This window comes from Molothrus ater, chromosome 6 (genome assembly GCF_012460135.2).
Source record: "Molothrus ater isolate BHLD 08-10-18 breed brown headed cowbird chromosome 6, BPBGC_Mater_1.1, whole genome shotgun sequence".
NCBI classification, from domain to species: domain Eukaryota; kingdom Metazoa; phylum Chordata; class Aves; order Passeriformes; family Icteridae; genus Molothrus; species Molothrus ater.
In genome coordinates, this window is record NC_050483.2 from 28,146,607 (window position 1) to 28,171,246 (window position 24,640).

Sequence of the window (24,640 nt, forward strand, 5' to 3'; positions counted from 1 at the left end):
AAACAGTGGTGTTTTATCATGTTGGTTTTTGGGGTTTTGGTTTGGGTTTTTTATTGTTGAGGGAGTTGTTATGTTCTTTTGGGTTTGGTTTTTTTTTAAGTAGAATAAGCTGTTTTAGTAGTCTGATTTTTTCATTGGAAGAACTGCTAAGAAATATAAACCACATATGCTGCTGCAAGACACCCTGGAAGAACAGTAAAATATAAGGATCAAAACGCATTTAGAACTCCTGAACTAAGAAGTTTTAAAAGGTAATGCCAAGATGGACACGGCCTGGTGAAAATGCCACCATATCTTTTAAAACTGGTAAAGACTCACTCTTCAGTACTTTTTAAAAGTTGCTCACTTTCATTGGAGGACACACCAATTTCATGTATATTTATGTATTACCATATGGGGATATGGGTATACACTATGGCAATGACTGACTCCATATGGTAGAAAAGAGAAGAAAATATTTCCAAAACTGACCAAGCATTATCAAGAGAAATTAAGTTAGTTTTGTATCGTGAATGAGTCAAAAGTATCTTCTATCTTCTTGTTTTATTACTGATACAGAATCAAGTATGCCAGTACATGAAGGGAACCAAAGAATTTGTTCAAAAAGCACCTTTGAAAATGTCTGGACAATTTCTGGTCATAAATATGCAGCTTAGACATTTTCCCTCTGGGCGTTTAAATCCAGAGTTATTAGCAGAGAAAGTTGAAGGGGGAAGCAGTATGAGGCATAAAACACAGGATGCTCCTAAAATCAAGTAATAAGAACTCATACCCAAAATGCTTGAGTCAGTAATTCTTATTAATAAATTTAAATTTTAAAAACCCACGCTGAGACCAAGTTTTCATTTTTCTTGGACAGAAGATGGTCTGGGGGCACGCAGACAAACATTTAACTGTTGTAGTCTTTCACAAACAGATATTTTGATATAACTGAAAAGCAACTGCATTCAGTTTAGATGAATTCTTACACGTTTTCTTACTCCACCCGAAGCAGGGATCCATAGAAGATCACCCAAATAACTTTGCTCCATTAAAACACTGCACAAAGTTCCCACGATAAGATGATCTTCAAATGTTTATGTCTCTCTCTCCTTTCTATGGGCTCTATTTGAGACTACAGGGCTGTTATTATTTTCATAACAGGGGAAAGGGTTGTTGTTTTGGGGTTTACATTGTTTGTTTTTTGCATTAGGTTTAGTGGGGTAATGGAGTTAAATGTTATCAGTATTCTGAATGCACTGCGCTGCTCAGAAAACAATGAGATTACCTCAAAATGGAAATGCAGCTCAAAAATTGTATTTTTGGTATTGCTGATAGGACTGTTACAAGAAGAAGCACATTAAATAAGACTTAAACTGTCTATAATGTTTTTTAAAATTGTTTCTGTACTGTTCTGCCCAATTGCTAAATACAAATAACCTAAGAGAACTCCTACTTATTTGCCACAAGCCCCTCCAGAGAGCGTGAAAGAGTCCAAATCAAAATATTTTTTTAACTACCGAGCAGCTAGGTCCTAGCAAAGGGTAGAGTATGCAGGTCCAAGTCAGATAAGCAAGTTCAAGGATAAGGGCTAAGATATTAGATAATGAAAAATTTTAGTAGAGGGCATATCTGCCATTTGTTACAGCAAAGCTACAGAAGGGGTAAACGTTCCCCTAAAGTTCTACTGTTGTAAAGCAAACAATTCAAATCCATGAAAAAGCCACTCACCTATAACTAAGTCCCTGGCTGACAGCAGCAGCAATGGGTTGGTGAAAGCCATTCCATACAACCTGAACCTTGTTGTAGATATGTTTCTGCTGCCATAATCCAACAACCAAATCAGACCACAACACAAACAGAAATATACAGGCCTACTATAGGCTATGATACGATTGTGACCCTGTTTAAAAAGAAACCACAAAAACACCAATATTTGTTCATTATTAGTGGATAAAGTAACTTTTACTCTTCTGCTACAGATACCTTCAGAATCAAAATTAATCACTGGTCATCAACTAATATACTGTGACTTCATCATATTTTAAAGTTTTCTTCATAAAATCCTTAAAGCATTGCCTTGCAGCAATACCAGTCTGTGCTTTTTGTGGCTTTGATATAACAAAGACACAACAGTTAGATTAAGTTAGACTAAGCTAGGTATACCCTTAGTCTCAGCTATATTTTATGCTATGTTGCTTGCAGTACTAAATGCTGGAGAAGCTCTGACTAGGCATGGTAAGCAACTGAGAATAAATCAATTTTAAGGAAAAAGGGATTAAATTTATTGCTTAGATACTGCTTCTGCTGCATGGGGGGACAGAATCTCTATCGGTATTTATCAAAATACAACTTCGTACACAAAATTAATGATTCGCTGTAGAGAAATAATGCTTTTAAACATCTTATCTAGGACATAAAGGTAATATTTTGTCTTGGCAATCTAGCAGATGCACAAAAGAACACAAACATATTGTGCAATACTAGAATGTTAACATTTCCATGCTCAAACATTAATGTTCACTAGAGCTTTGGAAACTCAGCTTATTAGAGTGAAAAAATAAAGCAGTGTGCACACTAGGACAACTGAATGAGCTACACCTCTAAAACAGAACATCAAAGCTGTGTCAGATCATACCAGCAGAGCAAATGACAACATTAAGAATACTTCTTAGTATAATTGCTAGAATAATAAAGACTCTTCAAAAACCTTATTATGACATGGCTCCCTAGCATAAGCTAGGCTCAGGAAGGAGGACATGTTTTGCTAAATACAAAGAGTAAGGCAGGTCCCTTCTCACACACTAAGACAACTACAAGCCTTTTGTGCCTTGTAAGAAGGAACATAGGAGAAATGCCAGAAAATCAAACCAAAATGATCAATTCTCTGTGGGAGTTCTGCATCTGCAGGGTTAGTACAGTGGCACATGCCCGTGACTTACATGTCGGGGGGAAGAAGAATCTGGCTGAACACTCTGAAACCAAAATAAAAAGAGGAAAGTTACCCAACTATAGATAAGTGTGTTCACCTACACACATCCTCTTGGTTGAACTTCTTTTAACAATATCTACAATTAATTGTACAATTGTACATTGCCAAACTACATCACAGCCTTTAAATAGCACAATGTTGTAAACCATTAAATCTACTTAAAGAGTAGATGTCTATAACCAAAATTCAAAAAAAATCCCCAAGTCTCTTATTTTTAGGACTTCTACTGTTTTTCAACAGCATTAGGAACTGTGATTTTAAATCTAATTTCCATCCTATTAGTCAAATCAAAAATAATCAATCATTCTTAGATTACAGTAAACCATTATTAGTCTAACAAAAATTAATTATCTGATTAAAAATATGTTTAAATATAATAGCCTCCTATGAATGCTCTGAGTTGTAGACACTACAGAAAATTAAAACCTAAACCAATAAAACTTCAACTTCAGTTTGTAGTTGGTTTTCAACATGTAAGAATGTGCTCCTCTTCACACACCAAAAAAATGCATGAGAACAATAAATAAAGGATTGTTTAACAAGCATATGTAGAACCATTCTAGTGATGTGACCTTGCATTACCATCTATCAAACTTCCCATGAGGCCAAGTTTACTCATTACTTTATAAATGATAAGCATGCACATTTTTCCTTAAAGCCCTAACTAACCTGCAACACCCAACTGGATTTATATCTATTGTTTGCAGAAAGTAAAGAGAAATTCAAGTACCTTCAACAGTGAGTACTGGCAACTGGCTATTACCAGGCAAAACTGGAAGACCCAAATATCCTTGAAAAAGCCCTCTATAAGAAGTACGGAGCCCAGAAATGCAACTAGAATAGCTAGGATGACAGCTAATACATTTTCAAGGATCTCACGATTCCTGTTTTAAAGGGAGAGAAAAAAAAGAAAAAAAAAGGAATTTAAAGGTAACTATGTCTAGAAAAATCTGCAAAAGAGCAGTCAGAGTCAAAAATTAACAGGGGTTATGATACTGGTAGCAAAGTAGTTAAGAATAAATTTGAACTTCCATACTCTACTAGCACAATGTCCTTTAGCAAAGCTAGGAGCTACCAAGATTTCAATGACAGCTGAAAGTAGTTATTATCTTAGTATCTTAGGGAATTTTACTTTAAAAAGCAGAAGATAACTTCAGAAGATAATTTTAGAAATAAATCAAATGTTCCACCAGAAGCACAGTCTGTAATGTAAATCTATATTCAAACCCCATCCAAGATGATGATAAGCCTAAGAAAAAACATAAGTATGATAACTTACCTGTGTATATAATCTGTCATTCATGATTTTCTAATGATGAAACTAAAAATACTCTTGCTTGAGTAAGTTATGCCAAGTGGAATACAGATAATTCCCTATGATATTGCTAGTGCTTCGGAACAGAGTTATGAGTACTCCTCCCTGGACAGAATCACTACTGTCCTGTTTATTTCAAGGAGGTTCATTACCAAAATATAAATACTCTACATATTCCAAAAGCTGGTAACTGGAGGATCAATTTCATTGTATTCCTCTAGGTAAATGTACAGGGACAAGAAGTCACAGTATTAAACGACTCTTGGAAAAATGCTCTGGAACAGCAGGCAAATTCTTTCTGTTTACCAAAAGACTAAGTGCATGCCAGGTTGTAGACTCTTTAATTAATTTTTGGAGAAGGCTATATTCTAGCTTAAAAGATTGGCAGTGAATCTTTCTATTTGATCCTTCAAATACATTATTGCCCCACACAGGTAAAGTGGGGGTTGCTTTCCTTTTTCCTTTTTTGATTGCTATAGAAGAAAATGAGAGTAGCCTCCATTATTTTAGAAAAACTACATTCAGTATTATTCTTTCATATTCCAGAGTACAGTAAGTAAGTATAATTCTCTAACGATAGTTTTATCTATATTACAGTTTAGTAACTGTTTTCATCTTGCTTTCTAAGGTCTGGCAACATACAAGGATCTCACCTATCAAATAAAGCCAGAAGAGTTAATCTATCAAAATTGATGCTAATCCAAAGTTTAGGCAGGATCCAAAAGCGATAGTACTGCTTGACTTTTTGAGCTGCTTCTTCTTGAGGCTGCATGTGGTCCTGAAGGTCAGGGCTCAGGTCAATATCTTGCTGCTCCAACAGATCTGTATCCATTGTTAGCAGCCTGTTCAACCTGATCTGAGGAAGAGAAAGCTAAAAGAAAGTTAGTATTAACAAAAACTCCTTTATATCAAATCACTGTATATATACTGAAAATTGCTTTGAAGAATATTGCTGGAACCCTTAGTTTCACTTTCGAGGAATTACATGTTAAGCACTGTCACAGGCTTCTACTTACTTTTTCTGTCCTTATCACAGCACATGAATAGGACTAGCAGCAATAACAGTTTGCATACAACAACTCTTTGGCATTTCAGCATATGCCTTATTTCAAATGAATGCATCTTCCAAGCACTTTATCCCATTTACTCTGAAAACTTCAAATTTGAAGACAAGTAAACTGATACATGGACAACAAACATGACAAAAATAATCCAATTATTAATTTAAATAAATTACAACACATTTCTTACAGTCAGCTAATCTGCATGTAAACCCATGCTGAATGGTTCTTTTTGCATGACAATGCAACATACTCATGCACCAGCAGTCAAATTCAAACTCATTGTATCCAGAATAGACTCAGAAATGAACCAAAGAAAAAGCTCTGTCCTAAACAGTCAAGTACTATTTACGACTATTACTTATTTTGTAGTTTGTTTAGAGTTCTCATGAAAATCACAGTAATACTAACAACCATGAAAGATACTAATTGAGAGTACTCAATGCTAATAAGACACTATAGTACATATTGTATAGTCTAATCCAGTTTCTACAAGGCCAAGAAACATCTTGATGTACTGCCCTTTATTCTTAGGCATTATAATTGTTAAAATGTTCTTTAATGAACAAGCTTCACAATGCGTAAGGCAGAGTAAAACTTCAATACTCATGCCACCTTCAAGTGTCAAAACTACAGGTTTAGTGTTTAGAGGGGCTTTTTCCCTACAATCATCTAAGTTTAACATTCAATATCTTGATTTATAAAATTTTTGTCATCACTCCTTAAATCATCAGTGTACTTAACTATGCTTAGCCAGCTTCTCCTTCCTAGAAAAATACTAATGAATAAACAAGCAGGAATACTCCCTTTCTAAAGGCATTTAAAAAACACAAACCATACTATTTAAGGCAAGCTGTGTCAGAAAACAGATCCTTTTTCGACAATTTTTTAAAAGCTTCGTTTCTTAAAAGAGAGAATCAGCATAACATTCATGGCACTAATAATAAATTTCAATGGAAATTTCCCTTTAGGTGCATGGGCTGAGCTTCTACAGTCACAAATTTGCCTTAAAACAGAATCATTCCCTCCAATGGGACTACACTGACAAATCAAAAGCATAGAAGAGGTAATGCAGCCTTTTTTCTAAAGGCTACATGTTTGAGGGGGACTGTGAAAAGCAAAGCAAGTTTCTCTAGCAGACACCAAGTTTAAAAAGCACATTCTTGATCAAAAGCATGGTCAGGCAAATGGAGGTCTCTTGCTCCTCTGCCAAATCCTAAAGCTGTATTTCATTTTCCCCCTTGATTATATATTAGGTACTTCAACATACCTCTCTTTGGTTTGCCAGCTTAAGAATCATGCCCATTTGCACTGTGGTCAGAACATATATTGACTTCAGAATTAAGAGTACAGGTATGCCTGGACTTGACAATAGTGCAAAAGCTTCCAAATCATAAAACTAAGGAATTATAAAGCTATTTGCAGTATGAAACAGTGTAAGCTTCTGCCTTGTTTTGCCAGCCACTTCCCACATACAAATTTATATTTTGTACATCAGACTCCAATGACAGATTTCTAAATTCCTTTCAGGGAAATTACTCAAGTGAAGTTTCTTTTGGTCAAAATACAACAGTTAGTCTTTCTGCTGCCTGCTAACCTCAATAATGCACAGAAAGAAAACTGTCTAAATTGTACACATCTTTGGAAACTTTTACAAGGTATTTTAGAATAATTTCTATGAGTGTTTTTAAATCACTAGTTTTTAGATCAGAGGAAACCAACTAAGTTTAAAAGTGCTATGCAGGAAGATTAATTTCTATGTAATATATGAAGGCACTACAATACTAAATACTTTCTCTTCATTAATCCAGACAAAATTCTTTCATAAGAACAGTGAACTACCACACAGAATGATTAATCAGTGCTATAAAGTTGGATAGTCCTCTGATTCTTTGCATGCTTTAAAAATAAGTAAGAAAAACTTACTAGATCATGTGGATAAAAGCGAACTGAGGTAGAACTCGATACGTGAGAGTCCGTGTCACTATAAGAACAGGGAAAATACTTCAGATTATGAACTACATTTTATTTCATCAGGTCACTCTAATTTTCTAGTGTCCCAAATTAATTTTGATACCTTTTGAATTTTATCTAAATATCTTTAAGTTTTTCCTTCAGTCACTTATTATAAATGCAAGTAGCCACTTAGTCTCATGTATTGTGGTACATTCCACAGCTATAGTAAGCCAGGAGACTCTTTAATCTTACACTTAATGTATTCTCAACACCCACTCCCTAAATCATCTTAAAAAAAACCTACAATGATAGCCATTATTCCACTTGAAAAACATAAATTTTATAAGGTGTTAGCTACTGATTCGTAAAGATACATCAATCACATCTCTAAAGAAGTTCAGAGGCCTCTAGTTGTTCACATGCAGTTTCTCATAATTCTATACTGTTTTTATCAATATCCCAAGACTGCCAAAAATAGCACATACTTAGCACAAGTAAAGTGAGCTACTTAAACTGCTTTTTAAAAACTTAAACCTCTGGTAAGAAGAGCAAAATTACTTTGCAATTTCCATTCATTAGAGATGAAATTTCTCTTACTGTATGAGAGTCCATATCCAACCATTGCTTTTTTCCCCAATTTTGGATAGCTTTTGGATGTTTGTTTTCCATGTAAATCACATGGTTGTAAGACTTGTATCAAATTTATGCAACTTTCCTTCAGTTCCTTGCCTTAAGATAAAAACATTCTTTGTTATCAACTTTACTTCACTCAAACTCAGGTATTCTCTACAGCCGAGAGCTGATTATCTGAAATGGCCAGTTTGTTCCTTCCATTAGCACATTCAACTTCATAACAGCAGCCAACAGCAAAGCCATTGCATCTGGAACATGCAAGCAGTAGAGGCAGGGATTGGCAGCTTTGTGGAAGGAATCCAGAACTTTTTGTCAAAGTTCAATTCTACAAAAGGCACTTGCATACTCTCACAAGATTTAAAGATGGGATCTTTTATATTCCTTACTCCATAATTCCAAGAGCTATTCCACGTACGTGTGGTAGGAATTACAGCATTCAGCATGGTGCAATAGCTTCAGAGCAATTCTACACAGTGAGGTGGATTGGGGGCAGGTGGGAAGGCAAAGGAGGTTTTGGGTTGCTTTTCTTTCTTCTGCCTCCTATCCCTTCAGAGAAAGAAAGGACATCTTTCTAACAGCAGATGAACTTTCCAGAATGTAGCTGGCTATTTCAGCCACAAGTCAAATTTTAATCTCAGGCATGTTAACACTTCCATTTACTGTCTGATGCCATCCATGAACTTGAGAATAAATTTATCAGTTTACAACAGCTTCACAGCTGGAAGTTCCATAGCCATTATGGTCAACAGCTACCTAGCTTTCTCAAAAATGGCTTAAATTCTTTAGCAAAGACTTTCTATAAGCCCACAAAAAATGCATTTGTCAAGTTCTCAGTTTGGAAGTATACTGGTTAAGCTAGTAGTAGCACTCATTTTCTGAGATAAATATTTAACTTAATGTTATCTTCTAGTAAAAATCACTTGAGTCACAAAAGTAAAAGTATATGGTTAATAGATTGAATTGATTTTTTTGGTAGTCCATACTAAATAACCTTTTAAAATTAAAATAAAATATTGGATTGTAGTAAGACAAGAATCATCACTCTTGACTGGCCTTCACACACACCAGATGTTGGATGCTCTTCTTGCAGCTGGCTCAAAGTTCACAAGCGACATGTCGCAGCCCCCTGTCTCGTAGAGCGCAGAACTGAACTTACCTATTAAAGAAAAGGTCAAAAGCAGGTCAAAATTTCCTCATGTTTCACCCCACTGGCAGCAGCTTCTATTCATTAACTTACTACAGAGATCAATTCAGACATCTAAATTTACATCAGTGTCAAAATACAAAATGTGATTACTCATGAATGCGCCACCAGGGCAGACATTAGCTACGCAGCTGTCTTTCGTACCATTTTACATAACATATATACTGTAACTGCAGTACTGAATTAAAGAGTTTGTATTTACAAGATGCCATCATTAACACAACAGAAGGACAGTGTAAGCCTCTTTTTCCTCTTAGAGACTAACCACATGAAAAATTTGCAGTGCCCAGCTTCTTCAGTCCTTCCCACGCCCAAGAGAACCATCAGTAAATCATTCACTATCAGCATCTAAGAACATTTAGCTACAGCAGTGATAACACAAGTATCCTGAATAAAATTCTTTTGAAACACCCATGTCTATTTGAAAAGAAACACAGAGACTCAAAGAAGTGGCCAGAGATGCTTCATAACTTAACTTAGGAAACTCAAAAAAGGAATGTGCAGAAGAGATTTATTCTACAAGCTAGTGTAAGAAGAAAGGACTGCAAACTAACTTCTTAGATAAACTATTTGGACTTCTCAAATACTTAATTTTTAAAAGTAGCCAAAGATTGTAACTCAAATGATAAATTACCTTACTCAAATATGTTTTCACAGCACCCACCTCCCAACACTGGCCTGATCAGAGAGATAAGTATTGTAATTTTCCCTGAAGGCCAGGTTCAATATATTTCAGCTCTGAATGCCGGGAACCTGATTTTGAAACTGATCTCATATGAAATATCTGCCAATTTCTCCACCTCTGCTAGCTTAAAACCCTCAAGTCATGAAGCAAAACATGCAATATTCCAATATTAGCTCATATAAACAAAAGAAAAAAATCCCACTTGGGAGCGTGTGAAGAAAAACTGTATACGCCTCTCAGCTGTATGTCTTGCAACTTTTCCTTCCGCTGATACAAGATACCAAGCAGTCCCCAGAAGTACCTAACAAAATCAGAGCTTCCAATCTTTCCCACTTCTTTGAAAGCACAACCTGCTAATACCATGGATTTTGAACGTTTTTTTAACACAATATAATCCTGCAGCAGCTTCTCTTCAGACCCATAGACATTTAAGTTTGATTCAGAATTTGAATCTCAGCAGGTTAAATCACTCAAGCTAGATGCTTAAAACCAGTGGCTTAAACCACTCAGCTAGATGCTGAAACAAAGAAAAAGAACTGGTATATTGAAAACATCTTCATAAAGCTTTCTACCCTCAGAAGGAGCACTTCAGACCAACCAGGGAAATACCACAGCTGTGCTCAGAGCCACCACTGTGACAAGACAGTCCCCTACATAGCTCAGGAGGCACAAACAGCATGCACAACAGCTCTCTCCCGATACTCAATTACATCTGCCACAGGCCTAAGTACAAAGTTCACTTGTTAGAGCTTTTTCCTCATTGGATAAGATTTTAATGAAGTGCTTTAGCTGATTATCTTTTGGTTTTCAATGCAGTGTGTAGTACACAGTTAATACTGAAGCTTATAATTTAAACTAGTAGATAACACGGGTAATCTTCCCACAACTAATAAAAATCCTTGGTTACAAAGGTATATTTATTAACTCTGTCAATAAAAAAGTTTTAGGAGCAAACATGGAGATACTGGACAATACAAATACACTTCAGGTTCTACTCAGGACAAAAATGTGCATTAATTATTATAGAAAAATCGGGGCAAGCAGCCCTTAAAAAAATGGAAGTTTGGGTTAAATTCTTCATGGTCTTGCATTACTGAATAGAGATCCAGTAAATTAAACTTTTTAATTTTTAACTTAATGAAATTCTAGTCACAGAAGTTAGAATATACTACTTGGACATACAACTTCCCCTTCCCTTGGACTGAGGAAAACACATCAGGCATTTATTTCAGCGGAAGTTTACTGAACTATTACACTTTTTCATATCTACAGTTCCCTGTCACCCAACTGATCTGTGAATCTACTAAAATTTGCAGCATTTATATTGCTGCTGTAAGTATTGCACTGCTGCAGTGGGATATAACAAAGCTGATTTACAGAGGTTGCAAACAAACAGAACACTTAATTCCTACTGCTTATACACAAACTACAAAATGGACTCAGGATATGTCATGCTTGCAATTCATCTACCTATTTAAAGAGGTTTCAATTGAAAGTTAGCTCCCTGGCAAGCACAGCTTCTCATTAATACAAAAATTTTTCTGCCCCCTTTTTTGTTTTTCTTTTGCTGTTTTTGATTTGCTTTGGTTTTGTTATTGTCATTCTGTTGGGATTTTTTGGTTGCTTGGTTTAAATAAAAAGATTTTTCAGAAAAGCCTCAACTCATCTCCGTAGAAAACTTGACAGGGACTGTTCATTGCTATTGGTGACACAAACTCCAAAGTCTGACTGGAGATAATAAAATAGGCTCCAAAATCCTTAATTTTTTAACTCTCTGAGACAGGAACAGCTTCCTCACAGTACATAAATTCTAATGAAGAACTTCAATACTCAAGATTCAATACATATGGACATACCTAGCATTTTTATTTACTCTAGTGACTCTTTCCCATTCCTGTCTCCCACAGCATTCTCCGTGGGATACTTGGAACAGCACCACATTGAATAAGCTTAAGAACATATTTTCTCTCTCTAAAGCCTGCAATTTTATCAAGCTGTGAACAAACAGGAAGCTCCAAAGATAATGTTACAAATCAAGAAATATGATCAATAGCATGTCTGCCTGCTCAACATAAATGTCTAACTTCTCTGCACACAAACACACACAAAAAAAAAGAGACCTGTAAGTTCTTAACAAATTAAAGTCACCCAAAAATATTCTATTTCGACCAGGTTACAATAACAAACCAAGACACTGTGATACTCAAGCACACAAATCCAAAATACATCTTCATTCTGAAATGGAGAGAAGGTAAATTTGTGTTCTTTGAAGCAAGTTTCCTTGTTCCAAAAGACCAAAATATCAATATCCAGAGACAACCATGTAACAGTTCACACTGTACAAACTCATATTCCCACAGTTATGGGCATCAACAGACAACAGCAACAGGCTGATGAGCTTACACAGACAAAACCTGGAATACTTAAGTGGCTCAGGATTTAACTAAAATGTCGCTCTGATGGTTTCCTCAGCTAAGTTATCTCCAGTGTGCTTCCCAGTTTTACATCCAATATGTACTACCTTTTTTCAAACTGCTCAGACTAGTTCACATGCAAATGCTCACTGACATGATGAAATTACATCATCATTAGATCAAGATATATTTGTCTGCTGCTTCAGTCAGTATTTTTAAAATCCTAGTTAGCAAAAGCAAAGTCATCAGAATTTGACTTCTTGGTAGACTGCTAGGAGCTTTATTTCCAAAGGTCAAAATTAGCTATGGTATGAAGGCATCCATGTTTTCAGTTAGAACACTTCCAAGTAGGTCATTTTTTGTTCCTATATGAAGTTTGTCAAAAGAGTAACTTACCTATTACCCCAAATTCCAGACTACAACATGAATATTTTCCATAGCAATAATGGGAAGTGAATATGTATTTTCCATATGAACTTTTGAACATGCTCCCACATCCATCCCAAATAAATCACATCTATTGAATTATCAAAAGGTACTGACTGCTTCTAAATTGGTATTAATCGAATAAGTAACCAGTGTATATGTCTATCTTTACATAGAAGTTTTGATGTTCAAAACCATTCAACTGCCTTCATAAATTAAAATATTTAAATCTGAAAGATTATTGGTTGTTGTATAGACAAAACAACCAGAGATCCACCATACCACCATAATTGTCTTGTAACGTTCTAGATGAGCAGTTCTCTTTAAGCACAAAAGCAATTTTAAAAAATCATCTAGCCAAGGACAAGAGTCTGTTATTTCACCCCAGCTTCAGACATTGGGCATCTGTTCTACTAACTCAGTACTTGGATTCGTAACTACTTGACAAAATCTAATTTTAATTTAATCAATCTTCACTGCAAGGGCTGAAAAATCCCACCTACCTGTCTAAACAATCAGCTATCAGAACAAAAAGAATCAGTACTGCCACACTCTGCTCTGAAAACTGTCATTTACTTAAGTCATGGCACATGTTTTGTTGCTTTTGAGATTTGTATTATATTAATCCTGCCTATAATCATGGCATTTAGTTTGCCACCTTTCCTTTCCATCCTGCATTCCTTCTATGATTTACTTCATGTTTACCACTCCACATCAAGATACTTTTCCATCCTTTCAAGTTCCTTTCCCCCTCAAGCTTCCTAACAGTATAACTGATAAAAATCTTCCTACTTTGAACCTGGAAGACTGAAGATAATGCCTCAAAGCATCTCTTGCCTTACTCTTAGGGCAGTGCCCAGTTAAAGATAACTGTATAATCACCAGACTGGGTGTGGGTCAGGTATAATACAGTGAGGCTCATCCTTGGTAAAATAAGCCACCAGAATCAAATTATAAGACAAGAAACTTTAAAGTAAACAAAACCAAAAATTGTGTGTCTTGTTAAGTGCTGCATCTTGACATCAAAGTGAATAGAAAAAATGTAGAAATAGATAGCGCAGTGGTAAAGGAAAACATGAGCCAAATATGTGAGGCTTTTACAGTAAGTGAATATATGCCCTGTTTGCCTTTCCAAGAGGATTTGAATTAAGAAAATAAACTATTCTATGCACTGTACAGTGATATACAACCCCACCTATGTTTGTCACTGATATTTCCAGTTGGAATAAACCAGGATTTGTTTCCAGGTATTTCCCCAGCCACTATGGGTTTTTTTGCCCTGGGCAGTCACAATGATTTCCACAGCAACAAAGAACTGGTCATAGCTCCTTCATTGCTTTTATTTTTATTCTGATGCTGATCATGGGAAAATCAAACTACAACCTTCTCCCAACCCAAACCACAGACAAACTACAGAGTCATCTTTCACTGTAAGGTATTTTGGGATAACATAGCAAAACCAAGAGCCTTAGACTCAATGGAAAGAGAAAAATAGTGTTACTTCATCCCTGACTGAGGGTTAAAAAAAACCCACAACCCAACAAAAGCGCCCAAACAAACTAGCCACATACCACTTATAAGGAAAGATACTTTCTTGTCAGACCTGATAAAGGGATCATGCACATGAAAGCTTGCACCATTTTGCCAACTATTTTACAATTAACAAAAGATAGCACCTGTTCCACAAAACCTGCTACACAAACTAGAAAATTTTATTTTCCTAAAATAACACAAGAAGATCCTGCCTATAATAGCTCCTTTCTCTCAAAGGATTCTAAACTAGATGCTCCGAGTCTCAAAACAGGAAACAAGTCCCTGTTATACATCAGATTCCTATCTAGCAGATCCCAGAAGTTTTGTGCCTCCCAAAGAGAACGTGATGTCCCATATAAGCACAGTACAGGTAAAGTTTAGAAGAACTGAATCTCATTAATTTCTGAAGACTCCAATGCACAAAAAATACAATGAATATGCCTTTCTACAGATTCTAAATGCCATGTTGAATTTTATATATGATCTCCTTTGATTTCTGAAAGAGCAAATAATACAATCTCCTACATAACATAGACCTAGATTGCATATTAAATGACAAATTCTACAGAACTCAACCGTATTGTTTTGGGTAAGAGGAACAAAATCCTTCAAATAAATAATGGTAGCCTCAAGAATATAGCTCAACATTACACTTGGACAGAAATAACCAGTATAACAATTTCAGAGTTATATTTCAAATATGAAAGAAGAGTCCAAATTAAATTAAAAAATGGGCTTCATGTAACAAGTTTTCATAGCAGAGAGACACAAGCACTGAGACTGAAACAATAAGACTTCTATCTAAAAAACAGTAAAGCAACAGAATCTTCAACAAAAAATATTAGATAACTAGATCATGTGTATTTATTACATTTGTAGTTAGGTCTTATAAAACATCTCAGAGTAGGTAAAGGTGGCTTTCAGTTTTGCTTCTATTCCATTTTTCCTGCACTAGATGATGCAGAAGAATGAAGACTCAGTCAAACTCACATTTAAAGGGTTACCACGGACTCTCAATTCATGGAGTCTTCCCCTCTAGTGGGGTAAGAGACAACTCACTTATCTTTTAGTCCTGGATTACACAGAGGTCTGAAACACACATTTGGTCAGTGTTCTGATCAAACCTGTACTTTTAGGGTATTAGAGCTGATAGCTGCTAAAATTCCATCACTAATAATTGTCAGTGCTCAAGATGCCAATTTTAATAATTCAAAGAAGAGTTAGGTATTAATGATGAAGTCATAAGTAATTCAGGCCATGTATAGATAGGTGCAAAGATCCCTGCCAGGAATTTTTCCAAACTGGCCCCTGCACTATGTGGCAGATCAGTCATTTATTAAGACTGTCTTAACTTCATCCTAGCAATTTTATTAGCTGCATAGAAGTTAATTAAGAAGTCAATCATCAAGAATACCACATAAAATGGACCATGAAGAACTAAGAAGACACTATAAAGCTCCATAAAATGATGACATTTGATATATGAAAGAGTCCAGATTTACTTCCAATACCAAACTCCTAAAATTAAGGTGTACATTCAAAACAAAGCATTCATTTACATAAGTATTTCTTTTTTTGAACAGCAGCTAAACAACTTATCTAAAAAAGGTAAGATCAAGAATTCTTAGGAGCCATAACAAGTTGGTTTTTTTCAGGAACCAGAAGATCCCCAAAGTCTCCATCTCTGCTCAACTGCCTGCAGGACCATAGGAAAGATTTATTACTTGTGTTACATTATTCAAATCAAGAAAGCTCTCACACCATCATTACTTGTATCTATGACTCCTTATTTCTTATCACACATTTGTTAGAGAAACTGCCTGGAAAGGTGATTGAGCAATATAGCTCAATATAGCTCAATGAAGCAAAATAGCTCTTAGTTCTTCCTAGAAACACACCTATAAGATTCAGAAACAATGCTCAGATTAGCTGGTTTTCAGTGCATTATTACCAATAAATCTGCTGTATTAACACTTCCATGTCACCAAGGTTACATAAGGCCTGCATACCAAGTTCATCGTGCAAACTGCTACCGCCTACAGCAGATGCAGTGGCATGTGATGCTTCTAAGTGGACACTCCCATTTCTCACCAGCAAGGAGGCGCTAGCGCCGGGCACAGCTGCCTGGGAAGGGGGGCAGGACTGCACTCTGACCTGGGAGGAGCACTGCTGGCCTTGCTGACCATCTTGAAGGCTACGAGAAAACACGCATTGGGGACACATTACCAGGAAGAAGTGCAAAAGAGCCAGAAGTGAAGCAAAACAAGATTTTTCAGTTTAAAGAGGAAAACTTTTTTTTTTAAATAGTAGCATTAAGCAGTCAACAGTTAGGGTTAAAATAACCCCTACATTCTATGTAACAGAGTATTTAGGCCCTAGTTGAGGCAGTAATCTAGAGATAGTGCTCCTGTCAACTTCTTAGAAGTAGTATTGCTTTCTAAGATCTCCCCAAGTCACCCAACAGGTATTTTCTTCTGTGTCTTAATTTGTGGGTGCAAAAGCAAATTAGTGCCAGTTAGTTTAACTACAGGCTAACCTGAGCTATCACCTATATTTACTACTGACTATTCCAGTCTTCTCACAATAATTTTTTGCGTATTCAAGTATGACCTGATCAGCTGTTTAGGACTTTTTTCTTAGTCATATTACCTTTCTTATTATTAATTCACACTACCTAGAAAACGTCTTTAAGCTTTGTTAATAGCCAAAGGATAATACAGACCTTGAAAATTACTGAAGTAATACATTTGGATCCAGAATTATTTTGAACATATTAAGACTCTCTATATAAAGTTATTAATTGGCAAAACTAAAGTTGATTCTGAAGTTATTTTGAAGTTACAGCAAAAGCTTTATTACTCACCAAAACAAAGGTTTTAAAAGCCAACCTGGCTTTCAGAGAAATTTGTACATTTCTCATAGGCATGAGCAGACAATGTTTAAAAATGTTAATTCTCCTCTTCACAGACTTCAATTGCAAAATTAACTTTATAAAACTATTTACAAAAGTTAGATTGTTTTAATAGCTTGTTTAATATCAGGTATGACAGTGTCAGAGTACATTATGTTTACAGTTGATATCACACCATCTTTGCAAGAGCACTGGTTTTATTATCCTTCATTTTGTGGATTTAAAGAAGTTACAGTAGCTGAGGCCTTATCTTAGACTTTGTATTTTAAAGACTGGAAAATAGTTTAAACACTCTCTTTTGAAAAACAATATATATCACCTGTTGGTTTTAGCACTATTTACAGCATGATGCTAGAGTTGGCAAATGAGGCAACTAAAAAAAACAAGATCTTACTAAGAGTTGAAGGGTTATATCTGATGTACTTGCTTTTAACAGTATTTTCTACATCATCTATTTTTCAGTTCTTTTGTTAGAGCATCACTGGAAAACAAAATATGGATATAAGAATAGGTGTTAAGAAAAGCCCATGCAAAATAATGCAGACATGCACACAGCTCAGGAAGAAAAGAACTGCAACTCATTATTTACTGTGTTCTAACATTTTAACCTGAAATTTAAATTCAGTGTTTTGCTGCAGTACACAAGGCTTTCAGTGAGCTGTGCAGCAACAGAAGCCCTAAGGAAGTTCACGGATGTGCCAACTTTCACTGCCTTCCTTAAGCAACACCAAACTAATGCTAAACAATACTGCTTTCCCATAAACAGCAGGTACATCTCAAGAGACAGCTGCCCTTTGAATAGTTATCCACATCTGTCACAATTAAAAAATCCCATCAAAGTATCAATGTCAACCAACTGCAAAAAGACCCCGGCTTATTCTCTCCCTGATTATTACAGGAGTAAAATTCTGCTTCATAGAGTCACTTACACACATGCATACACCATTGACTACATGGAACACCAGTGAACACTTACTTTTGAAGTGCCCAAAACACTATTGACATTTAGACAGGACAAAAGCGGGGTGGATGGTGTTTTATGGTGCATTTTGGGTTTGTTTTTTTAGGTTACCAGGCAAAACAATCTTGTGTCTAATTTAGCATCCAACCAACAGAATTTACTAGACCTGGTATACTAGGTTTAACTTGTCTACCATTGCCAAAGGCATGCATACATAATGCCATTGTCTCTTTTACTAAATATTTCACAGAGGAAGTGAAAGTAATTGCAATCATGGACAGGAAATTAAAAAAGAAATCAGGTTTAACTCAATAGGTCCTAGGGAACATTCCCCCAACATCCAATTTTATGACAGAGTTAGAAGATTAAAGTTTTGCTGGCAAGAATAAGAAACACATAACATCAGGGCAACTAAAGATTAGTAAATCCAATACTCTTGTAAGTTTAATATCTGAAGTCATGGATTAGCAGTATCAGAAACTAGAGTGGGGCAGCTCACCAACAGCATACAGGTGTGATGTCAGTACAATTGCAGCGACATTTTGAAGACTTTTAAGTGGTACCTGCCTAAAAATGTCTCTATATTTCTTCACATTTGCTCCTTAGGCATGATTTAATTAAATATTTCTTAAGGGTTTCCTCTTTCCAGTAATACAAAATTTACACTAAAATTAAGCTACCCGTGTAAAGGAAAGGGTATTTTTAGACTGTTCACCTTGAAATTAGAACATTAATACATATTTTTTTTCAGATACATTCCACAGTTGACAGCTGAAATGGAATTTGTGTCAAACAAATATAAAAGCACTTTGGTGTTTGGTTAGCAATTTAACTCCACTCCAAGGGACAGTCATTTAGCATCATGAAAAGTACTTTGAGTAAATTACCCTCAATAAGTATTCAATTCTGACTATGTTTATATTATAAAGCATTTTTGATAATGTATGTCATTATGTTAGAGAAAGTACAGTCAGCAGTGTTGGGTGGCTTTTAATTTAAAATAGAACAAATTTAGATAATGAAGATGCTTAGAGGAAATACAAGGCTAGAATGTTTAATCTGCTTTTTTACCCTTGAACATCTTGTCTGATTAAAGAGATACTCCCACTTCACAACATGAAATTCATGATTCATAAAGTTCACAAAGTTACTTCATAGTCTCTCACTGAAGTCAAGCTTAAGCCATGGGAACCTTAATGACTGCACTAGCATGTGGAAATAAGGCTGCTGTCAACCACAGTTTAAAACTGTCTTTCCCTTAGTCTATACCTACAAGAAAGAAAACACTGTTTTCTAACTAATACACAGTTAAGGAGCTTTCATTAGTCTGCACAGCCTCTTATGTTGCAATACACAAAGCTGCACTACCCTCCTTTACAAAAAAAAAAAAAAAAGGAAAACAAACTCAGAGCCAAGTGAAAGCAATCAGATAAAGCAAAAGTGATCTGAAAGACAAAGTTTTATCATCCTTCACTATGAAGTAAATCACTAGCTTGAAGTTGAACACCCTACATTCAGCAAGACCAAAAGCCTAACAAAGAAAAATCTAAAATTACATGATTACTACTTCAGATTGGAATAGCCACTAAAACCACACCTAACTAGTTTCGGTCCTTGATATGACAGAAGTCAATCCTTCATCTGTTAGATTTTTAGGTACCATTCTTACACTCCCCCTGCCTGAGAAAAATTCGCAAAAGTAGTCCTCAAATATTTTAGTGGTGTGACAAAGATGGCACAATTCCTCTGTCACCCTCTATTGTAAGGTATTTTCTTTTTATTTGTTTCTTTTGTACAGGTTTTCCTAGTTCAAAAAATTACATAAATATTCCCAAAACACAATGACAGTTTAGCACATGAAGGAAGATCATTAAGAATATATAAAATATGCAATTACTCCTACATATTTATCATGTAACTGAAGGAAGAATTACTTCAATACTTATAGGGGACTGTTCCCTCTTCTATAGGCCATGTTCTCCTCACCAGATTCTCCAATTCCATAAGCAACCAAGAAATTGAAAGACTTAAAACACATGTTTAAAAACTTATTGTGGCTGCTGTTTCTACTGTTCAGGCTGATGGATCAAACAGAGCTGCTCTATGTAACAAATCACTAGGCTCAGCCTTGTAAATACAGGGGCCAGTAAAGGCTGGGGGACTCCTCAGACACATGTACACAGTACATTTTAAACATTGCCAAGGCATGCAAAGTGCCACACAATTAGATCTTATACTAAGCAATACTGGGCATTCTATTCACTTCAGTATTCCTCTTTTGCTGTAAAAAGATGCAAGATCTTCATAAAGGTTTACCTGTATTTTAGATTTGGAGTCTCTTTTGGAGTGTGTATTTAGCTCTTATAAAAGTTCTGTCATTTTGCTTATCTCTCACAAATGTCTACAAATGTGAAAAGTGATCACAGTACTAGTCCCTAATGCCTACATTATTCAAGAGATGAAAACCAAAATGGGGAGTGCTGATACTATTTTCTTGGGTCTCTCTTCTTGATTGAAAGTAAAAGTTTTCTAAAAGTTCCAAAAGTTTTTTGATTAAAACCACTGAGGCTAAGTTTATTAGCATTAGTTAATTTTTATATCAATCTGAAAACACCTATAACATGTTAGAGACTGACTATCCTGACCATTTTTAAAATAGTGCCACATATACATGCACAATTCAACAAGCCCACAGTGACATGCAGTGACAGCTCAAGGAGGTTATGGTGGGGAAGGAAGTAAAAAGTGCTTTTCTGGCAACACTGGTGGGTGTGGGGAAGTGGTCTGCTGCATGCATGCTAAATATGGTGGAACATTTAGATACCCTACCTGAGGGGTGATCCGATGAGCAATGTAGGAGGGGTAGGGTTACTCCCTGCATTGTGCCGGCGTCGTACTGCCTGACGCCTAAATGTGCTGCGTTCACGGCGAAATGTGACAGTCTCCTCGCTGGCTTGTGCTGCTGCATCAAGACAGACTTTAGGTCAAATACGAACCCATCCTAGTTACGTCAACAGTAACTTAAGACTCCTTTCTTCCCTCTGACCCTCCCCAAGTTAACGAACTTGACTCACAACAACACAAGTAGCTTATGTCCTTACTGCTCAAACAAGCTGCCTCGAGACAGGATCACAACACACAGTTATTAGCAAAGACCTGGGTGGTTGGGGGAGTCATATACAGCTTACGTTTTTTAACCCCAGATCCAAATAGCTAGGTGGCAAAAGAGGTTGGATATCCCAGATCTTTGCCGTTTACGCATGGCAGGAAGAGATGTCCGATCTCCCCATTTATCTCACTGAACAGATCATTAAGGAGAAGCCTGAAGAACTACCTAGCAAAAGTTGTCTACCACTTCTCACCATAATCTTCTCAATTTTTTAACTTCTGCCAAATAGACAGGGTTGAGGTCAACCTCATCACAACTCTTTCAGGGAACAAAATGAGTAGCTTTTTTTTCTCATAAGCATCAAGGGATACACGTTGCTCCTTCTACGCTCATTACAATATAATTTACAGAGGCAGGAGGTTGAGAATAAGTAAGAGAATAACTTATTTTTAAGGACTGATGGTTTTGTTATTTCAGGTCCCCAAACAAAAGGTTTGGTTCAAATTTATAAAGCAATATCATAAGAAACAGTTTGTATGTACTCAAGGGATTAAAATATTTATCCACATGTTATCCCGCAAAAAACACCTGTGCTCCTTAAGCTCTACAATCTGAACAATTTCAGATTTGGACTGCTTCATGGTGTGTCTACAATCTGAGAAGTCTTCCTCCTGAGCCAAGGAAGCTCCTAGTCAATTTGAATGCAGAGCACTTAAGAGCTCAAATGAATGGGCAGCAGAGAAAATAGGGTTTGGCAGGCAAGTGGAGCAGAAAAAAAAAATTGACACGATGTCAGTGCAAGAGGAAAATCACAATCTTGACAGGGAAATCTCAACTTGGTGGCCAAGGAGCCTACTACTAGAGTTAGAAAACCAAGAATTGTGTCAAACAAAGAAAAACCAAACACCACCTCTCCCCCCTACAGAAAAAAACCCAAAAAAACCCAGAGAGAGCAATAGCAGGAACACTACAGGCAGAGTAGCCCATATGCACTTCAGCACACTTCGTTACAACACTACTGCCATTAAGCTTTCAACACTTACCAGCAAAGACTCTAATGCTGGTCTACAGGGAACAACAACCTATAGCAACCTACTACTGTTGTGTGTGCCTGCCATAGCTCAAGTAATATAGGCTGAAACAAGAGTTTAATTCACACATGAACCCCAGGTTACCAAATGAGTTCTCTGTCTGAAACTTCAATTTATAGCTTGCTTTAAAACAAAAGAAGCTACATAAAGAGATTTACTTTACACCAACATTCAAGCTACAAGGATTTAATTATCAAAATTATAGATGTTAAGGGCAACGCTAATTCAGTCTTTCCTGTACTTTCAGAAAAGCCAGGGGTTTCCTCATTCCTCCACAAGTGTTTTTACAATTCTAAGCATCAATAGACTATACTACCTTTTTAGGGTATTTCAGCAAGAAGTTTCTTGTGTGGTTTAATATATAGCTTTATTTTAATACGCTGCCTAATTTCTTTAAGCATTTCTTTGCAGCTCTCACACTTGAAGTACAAAGCAAGTGAACCACACTATACAAGACAGACTGAATCATGACATACAAGGTCAAAACCGCCCATTAATTTCGTATTACAATTTATAAAGCTCATTTATTTTAGGATACACATCAACATAAAATAATTCATATTCACAACACAGTTTCCACTGAGTTCAGATGCAAAAGCAATTCTGGTAATCAGACCACAGTTAAGCGCCACAAAGTAAGGGAACAGTGACTAGTCTTAACTGAAATGTAAATATCTGAATTACCATTAAGATGGTCAACATCAGCATCGTATCTTAATTACTACTTGTAACTACTTAGCAAAAGCAGCATTCAAGTGCAATTCTTTAAGGTAGCATACTTAACACTGACAGATACCTGTCAGCATTCTGCAATAACTGAAACAGAGATTATGAAAACACGATAGGTCCTCACTATATAGTTCCAATTTAACACTAAAGCAAGTCTCAAGAACTAACAGAGGCAGTGTCCTGTGAGATAACCAGGTATACAAACATGCTTGAAGTTAAGAAAAAAAGAAAATTTAAAAAACTAATATATAGTTGGGGATTCAATTCAAAGCTGTAGAGGCAAACAGCTTTGGCATTTTCTAACCATTTATTATTTAATTTTAAGTTTTAAAAGTCAAAGTAGATTTTGGTGTAGCTTTCTACCTGTTTTACCGCGAGATTCTTATTTATCATCTTGAAACTTTTGTTCAATGCACATCTTTTATACACATTCTTCCTGAATGCAGGTGGTGCCATTCAGGGTCACTACACAAGTTTACAAGTTCTTTTGAAAAGACTGCAGGGCTGTTCAGACCAACAAACTCAAGTCTGCTAACATTACACAACACTGCAAGAAGCTGCATGTAGAAAACATGACCAAAGAAGTTAAAAAAAAGGCTAGCTGAGCAGAGAGGATTAGCATGAAGTGTAGAAAGCTAAACTGCTCAGTTTGCTTTTGGTTGAAAAGGAAAACCAGAGGGGCTGTGGTTTGGTTTTGTTTATTGTATTGGCCCCTTGGGTTTGCTCAGTCTTCCCCAAGACTTTTCAGTCAGTTTTTGTTTTTAATATAATTTCATAGAAGACATACAATTTAAAATGTACACACACCAGTATGGAAAGCTCTTTATGTTAATTTGTATTATTTGTGTTTCTACTTGCCTTTAATGAGAAGGAGAAGGGCAACTGCTTGTGAGTTCACCAGTAGGAAGACAAAGTTCCTAACTTACCCTCTACCATGATGAAAGCAGTTCTATCACATTTCAATATAAATAAGCTTTAATATTTATCATGTCACATACACTTGTCCAATACTGCTTACAACTTATCCTAGACTCCAGAAATGTAATATCCAACATCTAGTCATGTACAAAATCTAGATGTAACAGGAAGAAGTAACACAGGTAATACTTCTAAAGTTCATGCCTACTTCAGTTTAATCAGTAGAGGAAGATAAGTTTTTCAGCTTACAGAATGTTTGTTAAAAGGTGCTCTATATTTGTTTTATTCTGTTTTTTTATTCTATGCTTCTATGCTGAATCACTGCACTTAATATCAAGAAATGCTGTCATTTGAATATGAGTCCCCAGCACTATCTACCCTCAAGAACACAAAAATGTGTTCAAGATGCACGAATTAAAAATATAAACCAACACCCCAGAGATCAATCAAATAAGAAGTGGAGACCTAGTGACAACCTTGTAGTAAACTTAACCCCTCACATGCCTATTTCCAAATATAACACAACTCTTTTCAAAGAGGAAATAATGACACTTGTATCTGTTAATGAATATGTGTTTGCGTGCAGTTGCATTAAAATTAACTTGTTTAACACTTCTGACTGGAAACAGTTACAGGCTTAAAATGTCATGAGGATATCATTTTGTCATCAGACACTTGGAAAGATGCTTTATATTGAACCTTTTTATGCTCACTTCTGCCGTT

General features: G+C 36.0%; 1 protein-coding gene across 11 annotated transcripts in view; it reads right to left on the minus strand.

The window, feature by feature from the left end:
• PCNX1 (pecanex 1) overlaps nucleotides 1-24,640 on the minus strand; it is an 89,523-nt gene that overhangs the window by 37,236 nt on the left and 27,647 nt on the right. For 4 of the 11 annotated variants that reach the window (XR_004980350.2, XM_036384619.2, XM_036384618.2 and 1 more), the window contains 8 exons: nucleotides 20,900-21,032; nucleotides 16,208-16,392; nucleotides 9,002-9,092; nucleotides 7,274-7,331; nucleotides 4,940-5,157; nucleotides 3,702-3,855; nucleotides 2,922-2,954; nucleotides 1,711-1,882 (listed from right to left, as the gene is read on the minus strand). Coding sequence is in view for 10 of the 11 variants with exons in the window: in XM_036384619.2 (XP_036240512.1) it covers nucleotides 1,711-1,882; nucleotides 2,922-2,954; nucleotides 3,702-3,855; nucleotides 4,940-5,157; nucleotides 7,274-7,331; nucleotides 9,002-9,092; nucleotides 16,208-16,392; nucleotides 20,900-21,032 (1,044 nt within the window). In the remaining variant the exon portion in view is untranslated. The remainder of the gene's footprint in view (nucleotides 1-1,710; nucleotides 1,883-2,921; nucleotides 2,955-3,701; nucleotides 3,856-4,939; nucleotides 5,158-7,273; nucleotides 7,332-9,001; nucleotides 9,093-16,207; nucleotides 16,393-20,899; nucleotides 21,033-24,640) is intronic. The other 7 variants (XM_036384620.2, XM_036384615.2, XM_036384610.2 and 4 more) reach the window with 6 other exon arrangements.